This window comes from Artibeus jamaicensis, unplaced genomic scaffold, assembly GCF_021234435.1.
Source record: "Artibeus jamaicensis isolate MK-2021 breed Jamaican fruit bat unplaced genomic scaffold, CSHL_Jam_final contig_548, whole genome shotgun sequence".
In the NCBI taxonomy this organism is placed as follows: Eukaryota; Metazoa; Chordata; class Mammalia; order Chiroptera; family Phyllostomidae; genus Artibeus; species Artibeus jamaicensis.
Window position 1 is genome coordinate 17006389 of NW_026521883.1, and position 23767 is coordinate 17030155.

At 38.4% G+C, this 23767-nt stretch overlaps 3 protein-coding genes and 1 pseudogene across 3 annotated transcripts in view; 2 read left to right on the forward strand and 2 right to left on the reverse strand.

The window, feature by feature from the left end:
* Window positions 1–10397, reverse strand: part of PIGB (phosphatidylinositol glycan anchor biosynthesis class B) — a 28112-nt gene extending 17715 nt beyond the window's left edge. The window contains exons 1-5 of the mRNA XM_053670128.1: window positions 10393–10397; window positions 10030–10216; window positions 5967–6071; window positions 4151–4281; window positions 943–1083 (exon numbers count right to left, since the gene is read on the reverse strand). Of these exons, the coding sequence (XP_053526103.1) occupies window positions 943–1083; window positions 4151–4281; window positions 5967–6071; window positions 10030–10216; window positions 10393–10397 (569 nt within the window). The remainder of the gene's footprint in view (window positions 1–942; window positions 1084–4150; window positions 4282–5966; window positions 6072–10029; window positions 10217–10392) is intronic.
* Window positions 1–15902, forward strand: part of CCPG1 (cell cycle progression 1) — an 80398-nt gene extending 64496 nt beyond the window's left edge. The window contains exons 10-11 of the mRNA XM_053669994.1: window positions 12727–12843; window positions 15814–15902. Coding sequence (XP_053525969.1) covers window positions 12727–12843; window positions 15814–15902 — 206 coding nt within the window. The remainder of the gene's footprint in view (window positions 1–12726; window positions 12844–15813) is intronic.
* On the forward strand, window positions 15887–16183 carry PIGBOS1 (PIGB opposite strand 1). The gene has a single exon (XM_053669996.1). It carries the CDS (start codon window positions 15887–15889, stop codon window positions 16049–16051), a length of 165 nt encoding a protein of 54 aa, XP_053525971.1. The 3' UTR covers window positions 16052–16183.
* A 4267-nt stretch (window positions 16184–20450) lies between these two features.
* LOC119053515 (uncharacterized) lies at window positions 20451–20605 on the reverse strand (annotated as a pseudogene).
* Window positions 20606–23767: the final 3162 nt, after the last annotated feature.

A 23767-nucleotide genomic window follows, 5' to 3' on the forward strand; every position in this document is an offset into this window, starting at 1 on the left:
ACAATTGTTATAAATCTGAGAAATGACACCAGTGATTTAGTTACCAGATGAATTAATCCTTTTTACTATTACCAAAAAATACTTGTATAGACTGTCTACTAGAATATTAAAAAATCACTGTTCTAAGAGTCAGAATACATTCATCCCTTATTAATAAATAACTGTTTTGGATACTCTGCTAGATGTTTGGGTTAAGGCTGATCCTAAAGCTCAAAATATAGAAGACCTGAGTTTCAATCTTAGTTCTATCATAGCAACCAACCTAATGACTTTGGCTGACTCATTTTTAATATTGCGAAGCCAATTTCTTCCACAAAACAAAAACACCTACATTGCTAGATCCAAAAATTTTGAAAATCATGTGTTAATATGTGAATGCCCATTATAAATGATAAAGCCATGTACAAATGTAAAAAAATTAAGTTTCTCTAAAATGTACCCAGGAAATATTTAAGAAATAATGCATAGGAAAGTTCTAAGAAAGAATTGCAAAGATTCTTTCTCACTTAAGCAAATTAAAATACTTAATCAGAATCATACATATTAAAATATAAATTTGGAAATATTTTGTTTCCTTGGTCTGACAATTCTTACTGACATTAGAAGATAGATAATAATTAAAAGATTTAAAATTATTTTTTTAATCATCACCCGAGGACGTGTTTCCTAATTTTAGAAGCAGAGAAAGAGAAACACTGATTGGCTGCCTCCTGTACAGGCCCCAACCCTGACTGGGGATTGAATCTGCAACCTAGGTATGTGCCCTGACCAGGAATCAAACCCACAACCTTTGATTTATGGGACAGTGCTCCAACCCACTGAGCCACCTGGCCAGGGCAAGATGTGAAATTATGTTCCTAATATATAAATTACAGGTTACTAAATTAAAACATAAGAAACTAAAAAAAATAAAATTGATAGGTGGACTGTAGCAATACTTACCCGACAGGTAAAAACTGATGCAGAATAAGATCAAACTTTCTTTGTTCTTGCCAGAAATGTTTGAAGAACAAAGGTATCCATGGAATGAGAGCTGTGGGACGAATTATGAAGGCAAGTGCCACCAGGGATGAGTACTTGACACTATAAACAAGGCAAATGTATTGTCAAGACAACTGGGAATAGAGTTTAGAAGTCATCTACTATTTACACTTTGATATAACACTGAAAAAAAATGAGAGCATTTTCCTTTTGGTATAAATAGTTATGTGAACTTGGGAAAGTTACTTATACCTTCTGGCTCTTAAATTTTTCTCATCCATAAATAAAGTAATATCTAAGGTTTTCCCCAGCTCTAAATTTTGAAATCAACAATTATTCTATGTCTTACTGCTGGTTTTGTTTGCTGAAAGGTATTCTAACTTTCAACCATACAATCCTGCCAGTTGCTTTCCAGATGGAAAAATGACCAAGTCTCCCATAGGAATATCAAAGTCACACAAAACCATTCTCTCAGATAGACACCAACTGCATTTAAAGAAACATTGGGATTATTTAGGCAATGATGGGCTTCTGAGTCCGTATGATTTTGTTCTCAAAGTAAGCTGCAAATTATATCCAGCTGGAAGATGTATATGTACAACTGATTTTAAAAGCCTGCCATAAAACCTAAATGATGGATTATGGGTAGGAATGTGGATTTTTACCATTAGGACTTCTTTCAATGGCTAAAAGAGATTTAATCGTAAACTACAGTTGGAAAATTATCACCTGGAAATACACTTAGCCCTGCTAGAAAGTGAAAGCTAGCAAACAAAAATAACTTTATGATACTATTATTTACCTGTTAACTATAATTGTAAAGAATTCTAATGTTGGTGAGGATGTAACAGCAAAGATTTCAAGTTCAGATGCTTACACAGGTCAAATAAGTACTCAGATGAGTGATGTAGGCTGGCTGTGGACTCTTGATATTGCCATGAAGAAATCCTGGCCTAAAATGTTTTTAGGCCTTCTATTTTTTCCCCCCCAAGAGAAACCAGAAATCCAGATATTATGTAAGATTATCCAATTTTAAAACTTTGCCAAGTGAAATAAAGCATAGTTCTGGCTTGCTCTGACTCACAGACAGTGTAATTGTAACTTCTGCTATTGTGAAACTTCCTAGGGGACAGTCTAATGTATATTTCCAGCCCTAACCTCACCCCAGATTTTCAGACTTGGACTTCTTACTCCTTTCTGAAGATTTCTACATAGATCTCTTCCTGGCGTTCAAAATCAAAGTGTCTGAAATAAGCCCCACAACTTCCCCTCAAACCTGGTCAGTGTCTAGTATGTAAGTTAACCCATCACTCAGTTTCTCAGTCTTAAAATCTTGGAGTCACCTTAAACAGTGACTTCTCATCCATACACTCACTTTGTTTCTCTCCCATTCCCACTGGCATGATTTCACATGAAGTCCTGACATTTGTTGGGAATCTTTTCATAGTTGTTTTTTTTTAATTGCTCAGAAACACTGCTTTACTTAATAATAACAACATCATTGTTATTTTCAATACTTACTGAGCACTTTGCAATAGGTCCTATGCTATGCACTCTACATGGATTCTCATTTAATTTCTATGACACCTATTTTATTATTCTCATTTTACAAAAATCAATGCTTAGATATTCTCATACCACCCTTTAAAATCTTTTCATTTATACTACTTGCATTTTAAAGTAGTTTGCAAAATGTCATTTATTGACAGTACCTGTCATATAAAAAAATGCTTATATAGTTGTGACTTGTTCTGCATGGTCCTCCTTTCCTTACTGAATTGGAGAAGGGCGTCCGAGCCCAGGCAGCCAATGTAAGGCTGGCCAGTGTGAAAACTATGTCCAAATAGGGACAATGACATTGAAAAGACCTAATCAGATTCTCTCAAAGTGAATGAGAGGTACATAAGAAGTGGACAGGGACTGGCTAAGCCTCAAAATGATGGATGACTAAGACAGGGATTCATAGGCTGGGCTATAAAGGCACAAGAAAACAGCCCATTCCTCAGAACTGCCTTGCATTCTGCATAACCTTCTAATTCATGTGTGTGGCTAAGATATTCTGTAATTTTTTTGCAGGCCTGGCCACAAGCCTAAGATGCCCATTTTCCTTATTTTCACTTTTTGTCTTGTAGTAAAGTCCTCACCATACAGATAACTGAATGACTATTCTTACAGTCAGGAGTCTAATGCAGAAATGATCTTTCTCAATGTCATCCTCACAACCAACCACCTTTTTACATACGAAGAATGGACACTAGTTTCTTAACTAGACTCATACTATGGCTTTCTCCATTTCATTATATCCTAAATACCAGCTATTAAAGAGAATTCTTTCTAAATCAGACATGATAATGTCCTGCTTCTCAAAAGCCCCCAGTGGTTCCCTATGACCTATAAAGTTCTAGTTCTCGAGAAGGGCAAAGTTCCTTTCAGCCTCATCCCTTATTCTCTTCTTCCATGCACTCTACCACATATTAGCTACTCTGGAAAAACTGCCGGAAGTACAATGAAGGCCCTCCACAGCTTTGTGCCTTTGCTCATGTTGTCCCTTTGGCTTGGTATTTGTTTCCCCAGTTTGTATGTATATGCTCAAGTCAGGTCTGTATATTTTTCACTTGCCCTTCCAGATCTGTTCTCTCCTTTTCACCTACTGCATGTGCAGGGAGGCTCACCTATATAGACCCTATCAGTGGGCCATCTTGCTTTCTGATTGCCTTTAGCTAACTGGAGGACAGAAAGTTAAGTCAGGGTATTTCATTCTCTCAGCTCTCTCTTTGTTATGGCTAAAGGCTGGCTGTGCCTCTGTTGGAGCCCAGTGAAAGTTACAGCTCTGCATGGGTTCTAGTAATGTTTCCTCTCCTTGCTCCTTGGGCCAAGGTGTAGTAGAAACTTCCTGCTGAGCCCAGTCCTGGGGTACTGTGGTATCCCCTTATTGGCTTTTCTAAACACTGTCTATACTCTTGTAAATGGTGTTTTTATTAACCTCTCCTTAATTACTCAGTTTGAGTATATCTGTTTCCTGCTATAATAAATGTATCCATTAAAAATTTATTGTTGTAATAACCTTCAACAACATTATGGAGTCCAATGGATATTAAAATATGTTGATATTTAAGATTTTTCACAAGCATGCTTTAGAATTTTGTATATTAACAGTAATATATCTTACCTGTTCATAGACTTTGAACCTTCCAAAGGATAGTAGAAAAGAGCAATTATAGTGAGAACAGTTTCCATGGTGTTGGTAAGAGTTCTGGTACAGCAGTACCACGTGAACCAAGAGCATAACTGGCAAAAAAACTAAGAACAGTTATGAGCAAACATATATGGAGTGGGAAATCGACGTTTAGTGTTCTATTCTATAGAAAAGAGCCAGCAAGTCTAAATACTGCAAAAATCATATCAAAAGGTGAGTAATGTTAAAAGTAGGCATGTCCAGACATTGTTTTTGAGAATTTGTATCAAATATAGGTCTGTGATATCAGATCTATATGTATTAAAGTACACTTTCAGATACATTTTTATGCCATTGCATTTGATCTGATCTCACTTCCCACTAATAAAAGGCACAAAACACAAATCTTTTGATGGTATAGTTTATAGAGAATTGAAGTTCATAACTATGTTCTCCTAATCAGTATTACTAAACTTGTCTTATATTACTGACAAGTAAATGGATTGTTTTTATTGATCTTGGTTTGGGATACTGCCCTATTTCTTGATGGAAAATTAAAACAACATAAAAGAGAAAAAACCTGTCAGCATACATGATTAAATTTTAATTTGGAGACTGACTAAATTAACCAGCCAGTTTTTAGAAGACTATATAAACATCATCAGTCAGTCTACAAAACAACTACCTTAAAAGAAACTTGTTAGTTGATGCAAGGGTGTTAAACAGGCATACTAGCTTCCTATCTCCTTAAATATAGCCTTTAAAAATTGTTTTCAATTTTTGTGGAGTTAAAGGCTTTTCCTAAACTAGAAAAACCTAGTGCTGCTACTTTGGAGCAAGGATTTCAAAGGCATTATGCCTCTGTCATTATAGGCTGAGCCTTCAGCAGTGTACATAAACATAGACTGTTTTTATCCTGGAATCAATTAGCAAGGGCTCATTTGCTAAACCACTCTGTCTTTTAAATGCAAATCAACATACTACCTGCAAAAATATGTCCTGTTAATCTTTCATAAATTAATATTTATTAATAATCATAGTATAAGTTACATTCCAGAAATGTGTTGGTGAATTGGCTACTTGGAATTTGAAACATATTTTCCAATAAAAACAGTATTTAAAAAGGTAGTTAAGATTTCTAGGGTGGCTCAAGTAAGCTTACTTAATTTAGAAAACAGCCAAAATGAAGTAGCAACAGTATTTCAGCCTCCAGTCACTCTTCAGGATATGGATTAAATGGGGAAACCCATTCAAGATTTGACTGTGAGATCAGGAATCTACCTTCCCCCTGTGAAATAAGTAAAATGACAAAAGACTGCCTTTTACACTACCTCCTCTCCCTTAGAGAGTCCAGCTATGTCAAACACTCTAGCCAGAGGTGGAGAATGCTTCAGTGAAGAGGTATTTCTCAGGCTGAGTCTCAGGTAGCTGGAGGAATAGTGAACAGGGCTGTAAATGGCTGAGGTTATTGGTGAGGTAGGCAGCAATTTAGAACTATTCCTACCGAATGTTATGGCAAGTGAGGCAAGGCCTCTGACAGCTGGAGGAGTGAAGATACTTCCAAAGGCTGTCTCCTAGGGTTCAGCCTCTTACTGGGTTTGAGGGCATCAGGGACTACTGCCTGGGGCCCAGTCCGGAGAGAGATGGTGTGCGACACTCGAAGTCTATTGTGCTTAATTATGGAAGTACCTCTGTAAGGCTGTATGAATTATCTTCTGAAACCAGTTTGGGAATCGATACTGTTCCCTGTCTTTCATGCTTATAGGAATGAGATAACTGGAATATAGTTTCTAAAATGTTTAGGACTTACCACCCATCTTGCTACTTGCTGATTTTCTAGTTGCTTCATTAATGAATAAAGCTTCAAGTCAGCTATAGCAGACAGAAGTGCCTGGGCAAGTCTAGGAATCCAAATCTTCATTGGTGGGAAAAAAAGATATTAAAAACATCTGCTGGTTTACACTGAATCACCGTAAGATATCAACAAGCTAATCCAACTATCAATTGAAAGCCATTCTTAGTATAAAAGTAAACATACTGTATTATTCTATTCTCCTGCAAAAAATTGCTGTTTTTTTACAAAAATTACATTAATTTTTCATGTAAATACCCAAAGTAGTTCTACCATTCTCATATGTATATATATATACACACACATATATATAAAACACTACTAATTTTAATTTAATTTAAATAGCCAGCAAACCACTTCATTGTGTAAAGGTTCTATTTTAGAGGCATAATTATTTTCATTAGCATAACAGTATGTAATTTAAAATAAGATGTTTATAGTAGTGTGTGCTAGGTGCCATATTAAGTATGTACTTTATATATATCAGCTCATTCAATCTTCCAAACAATCCCATGGAATAGATACTATTTTATAAGTGAGAAAACCGAGGCACAGAGAGGTCAGGTAACTTTCCCAGGGTCGTATCGCTAGTTAATGTGAAAGCCAGGACCAAACACAGGTCTCCCTGACTCCAAAGCCTATGCTCTTAGCTATTAAGTTACAGTGCTTCCCCATCTCACAGTATAGAAAATAAGATAATATTTAGATGACATTAAAGAGTAAATTTAAGAGAAAATTTAAAGGAAATTAAAAGATTATATAGACAGGGGTAAACAAAAGTAGGTTTACAGTTGTATGTGAAACACGAGAGTTTATTCTTGTATTATTATTTATTACTGTATTATTTTCCACAGGAACAGCTGTAAACCTACTTTTGCCCATCACTGTGTAACTTAAAGAGTTAGTAATTTTAATGCTATACATTAGCATCTTAGAGTTTTAAAAAAAGTGTTAAAGTTATCAACAAAATAGCACTTTGCTGTAGAGCATAATTTAATGTTGGTTTATTCAAAAGATGTTCTAAAAATATATAAATATATTTTTGTTGGCTCAAAATATTTATTAACTTTACATTATAATTAGAGCAGTGTGACTTTCAGTTGTCTGTGGCTTCTAACACTTTAGCTTTGTGTTCTTTTTCTTTTCATTAACATGTAAATAATTGCTTAAATCTTAGAGTTATAAGTATGTTGTACTTCATATTTTCACTTAAACTGTGCCTCATAATATGTAGTAAAGGGCACCTGTTACATACCTTTAGTTTGCTCTGCATGGAGATCTATAAGCTCCATGCTTACCTTCCAGGCCTGAAAGTGGTTCATCTGAAAACTCAATTTGGCTACAAACTTAATTAATATGAGCCAACAGTGTAAGGTAGCCACTAAAACAACTGAAAGAATCCTTGTGCACTGAGAGAAGTGTAGTATTTATGAAGTAAATGGTCCCACTATACTCTTCTGAACCAGTTACACTAACTCAATATTATGCTCAGTTTGCAGACCCTCATTTTAAGATGGGTATTAATTATAAGATATTTAGAGAACATTATCTGGTTATGAGGTTTAGAACTAGAGATGTTCATCCTGGATAAATAAAACTTTTTGAAAACCTGTCATATAAAAATCTTAAATTTAAAAGCAGATAGATTTTAGTTCAACACAAAAATAAGTAGAGTTGTAATCTCAGTTATTAGCAGTCTCTCCAGACACTTAGGGTACCATCATTCTCCAGGTTAACTGGAAAAGTTAACGACAGTAAGGACCTAACAAGAATTAAATAATAGTTTCACATGGTTTCTGGAAAACAGAAAGTAGTGGTGTGGGGCAAAGAAGAGAAGGAACACGCCAGGGGTAAATCTTGAACACCAAGCCTGGGTTGGCAGTTTACCATTCTATAATCCTGTTCTTTAAGCTCCTGATTCCTCCCTTGAGTTCTAGGAGCCAAATGCCCTTGGACCATCTTCTATTTAAAGCCCCACTGTGGTATACCATCAGGTCTCCCTTCTTTTATTTTTTTAAAAGATTTTATTTATTTATTTTTAGAGAGAGAGGAGGGAAGGGAGAGAGGGAGGGAAACATCAATGTGTGGTTGTCTCTTGCCTGACCCCTGCTGGGACCTGGCCCACAACCCAGGCATGTGCCCTGACTGCGAATTGAACCAGCAACCTTTTGGTTTGCCGCCTGTCACTCAGTCCACTGAGCCACACCAGCTAGGGCAAGCCTCCCTTCTTATCCTTCTTTCTTCTCACATGTTCTGAGCCAGCACTGTCTAGCAGAAATAGAGTGTGAACCACATATGTAATCTAAAATTTTATAGTAACCAAGTTAAAAAATCACAAACCGGTAAAATTTGTTTAACCCAATATATCTAAAATATTCCTTTTAATCAATATTAAAATTATAGAAACATTTTACATTCTTAGTTCATACTAGGTCTTTGACATCTAATACGTACTTTACACTTACAGCACTTCTCAGTTTGGACTACTCACAAGTATTTTAATAACCACATGTGGCTAGTGGCTGCCATATCCGACAGTGCAGCTAAGTCATCCCTCATTTTGTGCACACACCTTATACAGTTTAGAGAGAAACGATCTGGAAAGACTTTGCATCTAGTTTTAGCTCTGCTTTTAGCATGCTGTGACCTTTGTCTATGTAAATACTTCAATTCTCTGACCCCTTCTAGTTCAACATTATATGGTCTTTATTTAAAATAATCAATATGACACTATTAATGACTGACAGTATCCTAATTTTCCCCACCTGGAACGTGACCAAGTGCTTTTTTGGGATGGGTTGGGGTGTGGGGTAGGGATGGTGACCAGGGAAGGTTTCCTTTAAATCACAAAATGGCCAGGAGGTTCAGCTACAGGTTGAAGGCAGTGGGCAGGTCTTGGAGGAATAGGAAGTTCTTCTATCTTGAAGACCTCTTCATTTATAATACAACTTACTTCCTGGGATATGAGACATCCTTGGTGACATTATGTATATCTGCCATGGTTCCAGACTACGTAGACTATACCCTGCATGATCTACAAGCTAGTGGCTAGCCCTGAAAGGAGAAAAGAGAATTCACAGTTCCTAAGTCCTGCCTGTGTCCGTGACAGAATCTCTGCTACTGCTCAGGATATTTCCTGATGATCCATTTCACAGGTCTGATCCTTGATTCTCAGTAATGGTGAGTCAAATACCATTGGGAAGGGGAGGGTACAGTCTTGCCTTAAAAAACAAAAACAAACAACCCCCTGCCTCCCAGAACCTTAGTGTCTTTCAGTCTTCAAACACCCCTCAGGATTTAGACTGCCTTTGTAATTCTGGGGTACTTCCCTAACAGAAAATGGGGAAGGCCCAAAGTTCTGAGTCCCACTTGACGATAGCTTAAAGGATCCTGACAGTGAGGTTAGAGAAACTTTTGCACCATTACTTCTTCCTTTGTATCCTCTCCTAACAGATAACCCCAGAAATCCATGATCCAGGAATTACAGCTCTGTTTACTACTGATGCCTAATTACAACATAGCACAGAAATTGTGCATATCATTAAATTTTTGTTGAATTAATTTTTGTTGAATTTTTCTAAGTTTTAATTTCAATACTAAATTCTCAGTGTGTTTATATGTATTTAATCTTCATAAGCTCATACAACATGGTCTTCTGCTCACAAGTTAAAAAAACAAGATACAACCTGCTCTCAAGTGATTATGAAGGAAATATACTTCTAAAGTCTAAATATTCAATATATAATGTAGTCATTATGAAAATCTTAGCAAGATTGCTTCCAGCAGGACACTTTCATGCTCAATCTTGTGTCTTAGCACATATTAAAGACTTATATCACAGGATGTCTTTGGAACCCTGTGCTTCCCAGATATGGTCAGAGTTTAGCAACAGTAGCCTTTTAAAAAAGAAATTTCCCGATACCAATAAGACCATTTAGTTAATATACACTAACATTTAAAAGAGGATGGAATAAATCTACTTTTAAGAACTATTTTGATTACTCTCTTATTTAAAACTTACCAGCAGCTGAACACTATCTTTCCCCAAAAGATGCAGAATCTTGTAAATGCTTGCAAAGATTAAGGGGTAAGTGTAACCTCTTAATCTTTCTGTCCATTCCCAGGTCAAATAACCATAATTAGTAATATTAAGGACTAATGTTAAAATACCATTAAAACAAAACCTACTTTCATTTTCATATACAAAACTATGTCATTTTTTTGATACAGCAGCTCAAAAACATGTGCATTTTATACTAGATATTTAAAAATGCAATTGGCCAACTAAACTCTTAACTTCTCTAGCATTTTATACTAGATATTTAAAAATGCAATTGGTCAACTAAACTGTTAACTTCTTCAAAACAGAAGTGTGTTTCTTTACCTCATATATGTCCTCCACAGTAATGAGCACTGTGGGAATATATGCTAAAGGTTAAGTCAAGTACATTAACATCGAAGAAATATATGTGTATTTTTATGCATAAAAGAAATATATTTTAAAAATTAGCATAAAATAAGGGTATACTTTGATAAATTAAGATAATTTGGAGAAAATTAGAGGACTGATTGAAAATGTGTAACAGAAACTGCCACAATTCCTAAGAGGAATACACACATTCCTAATTTGGAGAAGAAACTACAAAGGATATTTGAAAACCATATGATGTGCAACTTCAAGAGACTGCCAGTACTCATCTGGAACAAAACTTGTCTGGACTAAAAAGCAGTTACATATTCGGAATGTTATGGTAAACAAGACCAGGTAAATGTTTTCACCAAGAAGATCTGAAAAACAAAACAAGACAGGTAATTGTGGCACAAAAGTCAGGCAAGTGCTGCTTGCAGAACTAAAAAGTCTGCTGCTCTGTTTGGCCCCTTGTGCGGGCTCTGCTAAGGCACGTTAGTGAACTTGGGCCCCTCCAAACCACTCTCAAAGCAGGGCCTCACTGCTGGGTGATTTACCACTCCTTTCACTTAACCAATCATTCTTGCAACTTATTGTATAAAGAGAAGATAAATACCGAAAAAGACTGGGTTAACTAAGGCCTTAGGTGGATCCTATATGTGTATCTAATGAAAGAAACCAGTAACAAATTACTAATTTAGGTAGCAACTTTTTGTATATGTGCCAAACAGTGACTTATAAAATGATCTGTACATTTTAAAATAAACTCAATAGTCGGGCACTGAGTTTATTTCTCTTCATGCATTATCTCATTTAGATCTGTAAATAATGCTATGGGGTAAATAATGCTATGGGGTAGATATCTGCCCTTTTTACAAAAGAGGAAACGGAGGCCCAGAAGTAAATTGCCTTGTCCAAAGTCAAAAAGGTTGTAAATGACTAAACGGGATTCAAAACCAGGTCTGTCTGCTGACTCCAACATCCTGCTCTTAACCATAGATGGACAGCCGCTAGGCTAAATACAGAGTATTATTTTTAAATTTAAATTTAGTTGCCAAAATTTAAAAAAATCAGAATTTATATTAAAGTCTCTATTGCAGCACTCCAAAACTAAGATCTGGCAACACAGAGCTCCACTGGCAACTGACTGGTACTGACATACAGGGTGCTTTGATTTATTTAACCTTGCCTGTGTTGACCTCCTGAGCATTTGAGTTTGTAGCCCACCTCTGATCCACTGTAATTCTTTGCTGTCATTCTGGGGTCCTGCTAAGTCTCCTCCCTTGTTTTCATGAAACGCATCTTCAATGTTTCTCGGACAATTGCTACATTCAACACAACATACATGCCCCATTTGAACTCTCCTCTTACAGAGACACTAGAAGACTCACTGGATTATCTCTGTTGCCCCCCAGCCCACCCCCGCCTTTTCTCTGTGGATTGAGGCAAAAGGAAAAAAAACCTGTTGAAAGTATGGTCATTTACTGTCTTCACTAACCTCTACCTTGCTGGCGCGCAACTTCTAACAAGGTGTGGGTTAGGGGAAGGAAGCAAGAGGGCTGGGGCCAAGAAGGCTCTCCTCCCCACCACCCCTAACGCACGGTCACACTCCTCCCACCCTCACTTTCCATTTAGCAAAAAAAAAGAAAAGAAAGAAAGAAAACTCCCCTTTCTTTTCTTAAAAATTTATTTATTAATCTTTTAATTTTTATTGAATGTATACGTTTCCTCTTTGTTGGTCTCAGGTTTCCAGAGGAGTAACTAGGCATTCATTTTATACCGCCCATTCTGTCCTTGTCACATAAAAGCCTACAGTCAATAATTACTGAATGAATGAGGAGTCCATCTTTTTATTAAATCCACCCTCCCCGCAACTTGCTGGGGTGATTTTTCTCCTGCCAACATCATCCCGACCAAAGAGACAGGCAGAGGGAACAAATGAAATAGGGCAGGGTCGGACTGTCCCCACTCCAGGAATCAGCCCGTCGCAGCTGCTAAAGCTTGGGTAACGCCTGGCCTGGGTGCCCCCTTTAATAGGATGGCCGAATCATGCCTACTCACTACACACGGCTGCGGGGTAGGCGGCACTAAACAACACACAATACAGTGCCTTGCAAACGGCAGCGGTGAAGAATCTCGTCTCCAGCGCACGTCGATTTCTTGGCACCCCCACCCAGCAGGTGGAGCCCTCGCTCCGAGCCCGCGACTTCCCTCCACCGCCTCTTTCTGGATGCCCTCTTCTCACTCACCTCCCCGGCGCCCCGAGCTGTTCTCGGGGCTCACGTAGAGAACCGACTTTCTTTTTCGCAGCTTCACCTTCTCGTGGGAGCGGCTCTGGAGACGGCGGAAAAAGAGGCTGCTGTCGCTGGGCTCTCGCTCCATACCGCTGGTGCTTTGGGGATCGGGGCCACCACCTTCCTTCAGGAGGTAGGCTGTCGTAGCGCGCACTGCTTTTGGGCTCACTAAGTTTGGCTTCTGCGAGCAGCCGTCCGGGGCAGACGCGGAGGGAGCTGGGAAAGGGTAACTTTCGCGAACTCCCAGCGGTGGTGATTTCACCGTCGGGGAGCTGCAGTTTTGTTCCGGGCTACTAAACTTTGCCTAGCGCTTGCCCGCACTTTGCCATAGGCATTTGCCTGTGTTGCGGAGATGCTGCCCGCTCCGGTTTTGAAGTCTCTGGGCCCCGGGATCCGGAAACTGCTGGGATGAGCGGAAATCATCGCCCTTTGCAGGGTCGGGCGGGAGGCGGGGTCAGTGAGTTGGAGTGTGAGCCGAACGGTGGGAGAAGTCTGAATGGTAATGGTGATAATACAGGCATACCTCGTTTCATTGCGCTTCGCTTTATTGCTCTTCGCAGATATTGCGGGCCTTTTTTTTTTTTTTTTAAACATCTGGCAACCCTGAGAGGAGCAAGTCCATCGGCGCCATTTTCCCAATAGCATTTGTTCACTTTGTGTGTCAGTGTCACGTTTTGGTAACTCGCAATATTTCATACTTCATTATTGTTATATTTGTTATGGTGCTCTGTAATCAGTGATCTTCTGTCTTACGATTGTCATTGTTTTGGGCTGCCACAAACTATGCCCACATTAGAAGACATTGGACTGAATTGATAAATGTTTGCATTCTGACTGCTTCACCGCTGGCCCTTCCTCTGGTAGTCTCCTTTTCTTAGACCTTCCTATTTGCTGATATACAACAATACTGAAATTAGGCCAGTTGATAATCCTACAATGGCTTGTAAGTGTTCAAGTGAAAGGAAGAGTCGCATATCTCTCACTTTAAATCAAAAGCTAGAAATGATTAGACTTAGTGAAGAAGGCCTATCGAAAGCTGAGATAGGCCGAAAGCTAGGCCTCTTGCGCCAAACAGTTAGCCAAGTTGTGAATGCAAAGGAAAAGTTTTTGAAGGAAATTGAAAGTGCTACTCCTCTGAATACCCGTATGATAAGAAAGCGAAACAGCCTTATTGCTGATATGGAGAAAGTTTTAGTGGTCTGGATAGAAGATCAGACAAGCCACAACATTCCCTTAAGCCAAAGTCTGATACAGAGCAAGGCCCTAACTCTCTTCAATTCTATGAAGGCTGAGAGAGGGGAGGAAGCTGCAGAAGAAAAGTTTGAGGCTAGCAGAGGTTGGTTCAAGAGGTTTAAGGAAAGAAGCCGGCTCAGTAACATAAAAACGCAAGGTGAAGCAGCAAGCGTTGTAACAGATCAGTTGCTTCTTATGAATGAGCAAAGAAAGTGGTTTCTTGAGATGGAGTCTACTTCTGGCGAAGATGCTGTGAAGATTGTTGAAATGACAACAAAGGATTTAGAACATTACATAAATTTAGTTGACAAAGCAGCAGCAGGATTTGAGAGGATTGACTCCAATTTTGAAAGAAGTTCTGCTGTGGGTAAAATGCTGTCGAATAGCATCGCATGCTACAGAGAAATCCTTCGTGAAAAGAAGAGTCAGTGCAAGCAGCAGACCTCATTGTTCACTCATTTTAAGAAATTGCTGCAGCCACCCCAGACTTTAGCAACCAGCACCCTGATTGGTCAGCAGCCATCAACATCGAAGCAAGACCCTCCACCAGCAAAAAGATTACGACTCACTGAAGGCTCAGATGATGGTTAGCATTTTTTTTAGCAATAAAGTATTTTAAAATTAAGGTATGTACCTTGTTTTTTAAACATAATCACTCATTTAACAGACTTCAGTACAGTGTAAGCATAACTTTTATAGGCACTGAGACACCAAAATCATTTGTGAGACTTGCTTTATTGTGAAATTCTCTTTATTACAGTGGTTTAGAACCAAATCTGCGATATCTCCGAGGTATGCCTGTAATGATAATTGTAAACATGTTTGGGTGACCACACAATGACAGTTTGTTGTACAAGGCGGGCAGGGTAGCCTGTTGTAGACATATGGACAATGAGGTTTCAAAACATGAAATGACTTGGTCAGCGCCAGCCAGCTAGTGGCAGAAGAATAACTTTCTTATTATTGTCATGGTTTAATGATCAATTTTCCAAAGGGCAAATAAATGGCTCTTTTTCTTTCTTTTTAACATTTAGCAGACATTGATTCAACGGATGCTTAGTGGTGTCATTTATCTGAGTTAATGGTAGAGTCCAGGAGAAAACAGGTTTTTTCTTTCCCAGATTAGTAAAAAGTAAATTACATTTTAGTGATTAAGGCAAGCTAGTTTCTAGTATCAGTTCTGCCCCTAATGTTTTTGTGACGTAATGTTTGTGATGTAAATTGTTTGCTCTGCTGTCCTCGTTCATAAACACCTACCTGGTTTCTCCAGAGGCTAAGATGTTGGCAAGGATTGTAACTTTTCAAGAAGTGTTAGAGTCTTAACTCCTCTATTAGAAGTAAAACCGGCCAAATCTCTGTTACATTTTTGTCAAAAATGGATGGCAAGTGATTTATACTTGATGTCTACATGTACTTAGTAAGGGATCAAAGGGAACTCATAAAATTTTAGCCTGTGTTTTTAAAAAAAGTATTGCTTTTAATGATACATATTGCCAAAAATATGAGATAATAAAAATGGGCTAATAATGAAAAGTAACATTTCTCTATCTCCTACTTCCAGATGGGATTGGTATGCTTTGCAGGCATAAAGACTGGCTTGGCCTTGTCCCACTTCTGCCCTTTTAAATTATCCATTTTAAACCAGTGAGAACATTCTATAACAGGATTTGGCTTTGTTTTACACTATCCCCTAGCCCTCTTTTCCATACTTCCTAAATGTATATATTCCATTTTTAGTTTAATCAGTAAGTGATATTTACATATTATGACAAAAGCACTGTTCACTCTGGAGCAAAGTAGTAACATTAAATCTTTAAAAAAAAATCTTGTTCTAACTTATTGCTTTGTTTTCCATTTACTTTGCACACAGATCTGGAGAGATTTCCTGAGTGGAGAATAATTTTTCAAAACCATCTTTGCAACGTGTGGCATTTATTGAAAAGATGTTTAGGAGATTGACTTTTCCACAACTACTTTTTGCTAGTATCCTTGGAATTGCTGGAGGAATATATATTTTTCAACCGATATTTCAACAAAATTCCAGAGATCAGAAGGAATTAAAAGAGAAATTGAAATTGGCAGAGGAATCAGAAGAGAAGAAAAGTTAATACTACGTGCAGTTAAACTGTAATTGCTTAAATTTTCTTTGAAATTATACATTGATTATAAGTAGTCTTGTAAAAACTTCTCAAAATATATTTTAAACATAAATAAATCATAGATGATGATTTTTAAAACTAGCACTGTCAATCTCAATATTTACTTTTATACGTCTTTTCACCAGGACAGATTAGTAATTCTCTTTTAAGCAAAAATGAATGTCTTTAGGGATATTTTGTTTCTTAGTAGACATTTATACAGCATCATGGGTAACAGTTTAGGCTATATCTATACAGGAGCTGAGTGAGAATGGTGTTTAACTCTTTGTAGATGGTGTGAGCCAAGTTAACCATCTCGGGCAGAATGCCTCTCAATTAGCCTACAGTGAGCCTTCATGAGTCTTTCGACTCCAGCCCTTTCTCATCCCAGGAAGAGTAGAGAAGTACATTGAGAATTGGGGTGGCTCAGATCAAATGGTTTTAGAGGGGGTATATGGTATATTATATACGGTGGCAAAGATGACACAAATCTATTTAATACAAGCAAATTTGCATTCATAATGGTGGTTAGGGAGGAGTTAATATGTTATGAAGCTATTATTCATATAGTTTTGAGGTTGTGTAGAACTGATACTTTTTTGTTTTTTTTTGTATTTTTTATATTAGTTTTTAACCTAACACTCTTAAACTTGATATTTTCAATGACAGCTACAAATGTAATCACATATGTACAAAGTGCTTTTTAAGAACTAAACTCATTTAAAAAAATAAACTCATTTTTACTGATTTTCTTGAAAGTAAATGCATTATAACTTAATCTGAGCTATTCACGTTGAATGGACAGTATGGGTTTTTTTTTTTTAAGTAAATGAAGAAAGAATTATAAAAGTAGTATGTTCACCAGAACAAACAATACAAAAGTGAACACAGAACCATGCATACATTGATTTAATCAGCACATTTAACAGTTTAGGGAGCTTTTGAGACTTTTAGGCATATAAACTATATAAAAATTTTAATATACTAATATCAACTATCTGACAGGCTTTTTTTTTTCTAAGATTTTATTTATTTATCTCTAGAGGGGAAGGGAAGGAGAGAGGGAGAGAAATATCAATATATGGTTGCCTCTTGTGCATCCCCTGCTGGGAACTGGCCTGCAACCAGGCATGTGCCCTGAGTCAAACCACGATCCTCTCGTTTGTAGGCCCACGCTCAAGCCACTGACCTACACCAGCCAGGGCTCTGACAGGTTTGTTTTTGCTTGGGATTCTGTGAATGTGTGTCTTGTCCTTGTGGGCCCAGTCTCAAGGAGCAGCTTCTGTGTGAGGTAAGGCAGAGGAGTATAGGGTTGAGAGAGAGAGAGAAACTGAGAGTAAACAGAATTGTAAACTTAAGCTCAATTGTGGCAAATAACACATCTTTTCACACTCTGTTGGTTTTGAGCATGCCATGTGGTCAAGCCCAAAGTCAAAAGCAGGAACATAGACTCTTCCCACAAGGTAAGTAAGTTACATGATGATGGGTAAGCAAATATATAATCCTATTATAGCCAAGGAATAATCGTCTAACATCAAGTTAAATCGAATTGCTTTTGATCTTCCTTTGGAGAAGGGTGCATTAGTTTAGTAGGATGAATTGATTTTTTTTTCCAGTAAAGAGTGCAGCCATTCAAATCAAAGCCAGAAGGAGGTACCACTTCACATACATTAGTATGATTGGAATCAAAAAGAAAGTTTGGTGAAGATGTGGGGAATTAGAACCCTCGTTGATACACTGCTGGTGGAAATGTAAAACGTTGTAGCTGCTGTGGAACAGGTTGATGCTTCTTCAAAAAAGGTAAACCTAGTGTTACCATATGACCTAGCCATTCTACTACATATATATCTGAGAGAAATAAAAACACGTCCACACAAAAGTTTGTACACAAATGTGCATAACATTATTATAGTAGCCAAAAAGTGGAAATAGCCTGTATGTCTATCAGTTAATGAATGGATAAGTAAGTTACGGTATAGCCACACTATAGAATATTACTCAGCCTTAATGAGGAATGAAATACTGATATGTACTACAACTTGGGTAAAACTTTGAAAACATAAAAGCAAGGTGTGTATAAGAGTAATTCTATTTGGCCTTGGCTGGTGTAGCTCGGTGGATTGTGCATGAGCTGCGAACCAAAGGGTTGCCAGTTTGAATCCCTGTCAGGGCACATGCCTGGGTTGCAGGCCACGTGAGAGGTAACCACACATTGATGTCTCCCTCCCTTCCCCTCTGTCTAAAAATAAATAAACTCTTTAAAAAAAAAAGAAGAGTGATTCTATTTGTATGACGTGTCCAGAATGGGCAAAAGCATATAGAGACAAAGTAGAGTAATGGCTGCCAAGGACTAGGGGAGAAAAGGGATAGGGGATGGATATAAGGGAAGGGACTGGTAGTGGATATAAGGTGATGAAAATGTTCTAGAATTAGATAGAGGTGAGTATACATCCTTTTGAATACCTTAAAAAGCACTGGATCACACACTTTAAGAGGACCATGAATCTATTAGCTACCACCACAGATCCCTATTAGTCGAGACAGTCTGGCTGCACTCCGCCTTTGCTTCCCAGCGTAGTAGTTGTCCTGCCGCCTGCTGTTCGAAAATTCTATTATTCCTGACCGATTCTAGAGAGCCATGTTGCTGCAGCAGCTTCTATCGATTTCAGCCCATAAACAGTCACGACCACTGAGTGTTTCAAATTGGCAGTGGTCTCCCCAGCAGTCCGTTTTCATCCTCACCAGAGCTTCTGGGAAAGGAATATCAAGGCCTTCCAGTTAACAGAATCGGGGTGGTTTCTCCAGTCTCATTATAAATCCACGCTAAGTCCAAAACCAGGAGTGTAAGGAGAAGAAAAAGAGAGGGGAAAGTCAAGGCAATGGGTTATCGAGTGGGCCACTAGAGTTGATCCTGGGGGATTTTCTGAATAGACTTTGACATGTTTTTCTAAATTACTATTCTGAAGTAATTTTGGACTTAGAGAAAAGGGGAAAAATAATAAAAGGAATGTTTACATACCTCCTATCCAGATTTCACAAATGTTAAAATTTACGGTGTTCGAGTTAATTTTCCTCTCATCTTTCCATATTTATGTATGTGTGTTTACATATACAAGCACCCACATTATTTTTCTAAACCCATGAGAATAAGTTGCTCACATGATGCTTTTTACCCCTAAGTATTTCAGTTTGCAAGTCCTGAAAACAAGGATATTCTCTTTCCTAGTTACAGTATAATGATCAAGATCAGGACGTTAAGATTAATACAATATTATTATCTAATCTCAGATTTTATCCAAATTCTACTGAGTCCCATTAATGTTCTTCTGAGCAAAAGACAATTTTTTTTCTTGCTCTGTGATCCAATCCAGGACCACATTTGAGTTTGGTTGCCACGTCTCTGGTTTCATTTATTCTGGAGCAGTTCCTCAGTCATCGCCTTTCATGACATCGGCACTTTTTTTTAGGGACACTGGTTTATTTTATAAAGTGTTTCTTAATTTGGGTTTGTTTAATGCTTCTGCATGATTCCATAGATTCAGGTTATGCATTTCTGGTAGGAATATTTTAGAAATGATGTGTCAGTATGATTTTCAGATTCCTATTTTATTCCATGTGTTACAATCTATGACTAGCAGCAGGCCGACTGCATGATTTGTGGGGCCCAATGCAAAATCGAAATGCAGGGCCCCAGGTGCGGATGAGGAGGTTAGTCTCCTCACGGGTCTACCACTCCAACCACAGCAAATCCCAAGGGACTGCAACCTCCGCGCCCGGAAATTCTTCATTCCTGGGTGTTAGTGAAAGGGAAGCCCCTGATGCGTGCCACAGGGAATGTCTTGTGGCACTGACTTTTTGCCCATCTTCCATGGTGCTATGGGGCATGTACCCAACCTTTACTCCTCCTGCACTCATGCCCCAGTGGAAGGTGCTGGTGGAATGTGGGCTTCCATCAGCCAAGGTGACCTAGTTCATGCCCTGGAGCAAGGCCGTGAATGCAAGGCTGGCCGAAACCCAGGGGCCCAGGGGTGAGGAGTGGGCAGTTATAGGAGTCAGAACCATGTGTGAGCAGACTCCAAGCCCCCAGCATGTTTTATTGTGCCATCAGATTTCACTTATAAAACATGGATTTAAAGATGAAATTATCAAGAATTCTATGATGGTAACTCCAGAGCACTAAATTCTGAGTGCAGAGCCCTGTGTGACTACAAAGTGCATGACCACAAAGCCAATCCTGACTGCCACTATAGTGATTTATTTTGATGTTAAGATTGTCCCAGATTTGGCCAGTTGGAGCCCTTTCAAACTGGCTACTGATCCTTTTTGTAAAAAAAATATTTTTTTAAAATTTTATTTAACTTTTTAGCCAGGGGAGACTACAAATGCAGTTTCCCACTACCACAAATCATGCAGTCAAGTTTCCCACATTTGGGGAAACCACAGGGGTCAGCGCATTCGAAATGCAGTGGATGTGCTGGGAAGACCACTTGCTCAGTCACAGTATCTCTCCTGCCAGGTGAGTATAATGTCTTTTTAAACAAATGTTTATTTTGTATATGAAAAGTAATATTAAACATTGTCTAAGAATTGTGTTCAGTTTAACAAATACAAAACAAGATTTCTAAAAATTGCAATAGGTATAAAATATTTAAGAATATCCCTTGACAACCACAGTGTTCAGAGTGGTCATTTTTGAAAAATTATGTTAATATAGCTTAAAAGCAACAATATATTCACAGTCCTAATAAAAACAGGTAAGTCCTTAGCCGAGGAGCAGCTGTCTCCGGGGAGGGACCCTACATTCTTCCAACGGGTGCATGTCGTTCTTTGATCACTTCCTTACTTTCTGTCGCATTTTTTTCTCTCCTAGACCAATTTTTTTTGAAAATGAAAACAAAATTCACACAAAAAAATTAACTGTTAACCTTTTAAAGTTGTACCGACCTGTAGCATTTACTACATTCAGAGAGTCGTGCAGCTCTCACCTCTATCCAGTTCAGGACATTTTTGTTTCCCCAAAAGAAGCTCCTTGTGCCACAGCAGTCCCTCCGCGTTCCCCATGTGCCCAGCCCCTGGCAACCAGTCTGCTTTCTGTCTCTGTGGATTTGCCTCTTCTGTATGTTGCATTTAAATGGAATCATACATGCTGTGACCCATTGTGACTGGCTTCCTTTACTTAGCATAATGTTTTCAAGGTTCATCCATATTGTAGCATGTATCAGTACTTCAGTTACCTTGGTACTCATCGGCTGCAGAACTCCTCAAACCTGGTACTTGTTGCATTTTGACGAGAAAGAAATGTTTCAACACTCAGACCTTGCTTGGGGCTCGTTGCACTTGCTAGAACTTGTGTGAGTCATAATGCTGCCCCGAAAAAAAAAATGCTTTATCACTTGTTGCTTGCCTGCCACAAGTTCTGGAACTAATTAATGAGTGCCAAGGTACCACTGTTTATACTTTGTATAGCGAAATAATACTCCATTGGATGTATATACATTTGTTTATTTGTTTATCCACTGATGGACATTTAGGTTGTTTTCACCTTTGATATTGTAAATAGTGCCTCTATAAACATTCAGGTGCAAATATTTGTTTGAATACCTGTTTTTAATTTTTGGGGGGCACATTTCTAAAAATGGACTTGCTGGGGCATATGGTAATTCTCTGTTTAACTTTTCGAAGAATTGCCTAATTATTTTCCAAAGTAACAGCATCATTTTGCATTCCCATTGGCAACGTACAAGGGTTCCAATTTCTGCACATCCTCACTAACACTTATTTTTCTTTTTCAAACAATTATTTATTTATTTTTGGGAGAGAGGGGAAGGGAGAATGAGGGAGAGAAACATCGATGTGCAAGAGATACATCAATCGGTTGTCTTTTACATGCCCCCAACTGCGGACCTGGCTCATAACCTGGGGAATGTGCCCTGATCAGGAATAGAACCAGTGATACTTCAGTTCACAGGCCAGTGCTCAATCCACTGAGCCATACCAGTCAGGGTTCATTTTTCTTTTCTTAAAAAAAAAAAAAAAGTTATGGCCAACCTAGTGGGTGTGAAGCAGTATCTCATTATGGTTTTGATTTACATTTCCCTAAAGACTAAGACATTGAACATCTTTTCATGTGCTGGTTGACCATTTTTATGTTTTCTTTGGAAAATGTCAGTGGAAGTCCTTTGCCCACTTTTTAATTGGGTTGTTTGTCTTCTTTGTCGTTGAGTTGTAAGAGCGCCTTATACAACCTGATACTACATTCTTATCAGGTATATGGTTTGTAAATATTTTCTCCTATCCCGTGGATTGTATTTTACTCTTGATAGTTTTTTTTTAATGTACTTTTAAAATTACACATGGCTTTTTCTGGGAAGTCTGGATTTGATGTCATTTATCTGTGTTCAGTAGCAGGCTTTACCTTCCTTGCCAGGGGTTTTATCTCGCCGCACTGAAGTTAACTGCTTACTAGGTCTTTCAAGTTCCCTAAGGCCAGAGACCAACTTATCTCATTCATTTTTGCATTTCCAGTACCTAATACTTGACTCACTGAGTGAATAAATGGGCCATAGTACCATTGTCTTTTTTTTCTGAATGTGAAATCTTTTATTTTCACTAAATCATTTGTCATCCACTAGGAATGTTCTGTCATATGATCATAGGTTAACTGGGAATATTTTAGTGGTTAACTGTTGGATCTATTTTACTTTATTTTTTAGTATGAAATTTAAAAGTTTTAAATTTAATTTAATTTTAATTGTTGTTCAAGTACAGTTTTCTGCCTTTTGCCCCCATCCCAGCCCATCCCCCCAGCCCTCCCCACCTTCCTCCCTTTCCCACCCCCCTCCATGTTATTGTCCTTATGTCCTTTATACTCGTTCCTGCAAACCCTTCCTATTTCCCCCTGAAATTCCCTCCCCTCTCCCCTCTGGTCACTGTCAGCCTGTTCTCAATTTCAGTGTCTTTGGTTATATGTTCATAGCAGCACAATTTTCAATAGCCAAGTGCTAGAAGCAACCTAAGTGCCCATCAGCAAATGAATGGATCAAAAAACTATGGTACATTTACACAATGGAATGCTACACAGCAGAAAGAAAGAAGGAGCTCCTACCCTTTGCAACAGCATGGATGGGACTGGAAAACATAATGCTGAGTGAAATAATCCAGGGGGTGAAAGACAAATACCATATGGTCTCACCTTTAACAGGAATCTAAACACTGTCTGTTTTCTGATCCACTTGGTAAACTCCTGGTGACATCCCTAGCCGCATGCAGAAGGGGGCATCTTCCAATATCTTATTAGCCATTCGCAGGTGCTGCATTGTTGGCCACCCCGCGTCTTAGCTGATCAGTGACTCCCAGTGCTGTTTCTTTCTCTACAGGTCGGCATGGGGCCACTTTTCCTGCCTTACCCTCAACCAACAGCAGTCTGTTGGCCCTTCTGTCAATGGGAGGACATTCCTTGAAACCATCACCCTATGGCAAAATCTGTTATTCCTTACTCTGAGATCACTGTGATATAGCTGCCTGGAAATACTAGATTGAATGTATATTCAATATCTGGCAATGTCATATGGTTATTCTACATGTGATTTTGTAAATTAGGCACACATCTGAGAAGGTAATGGTACTGAGATCCAAACTCCAAGTAGTTACTGATTGGAAGGATGATGGAGTGCGCAGGTGGGTGGG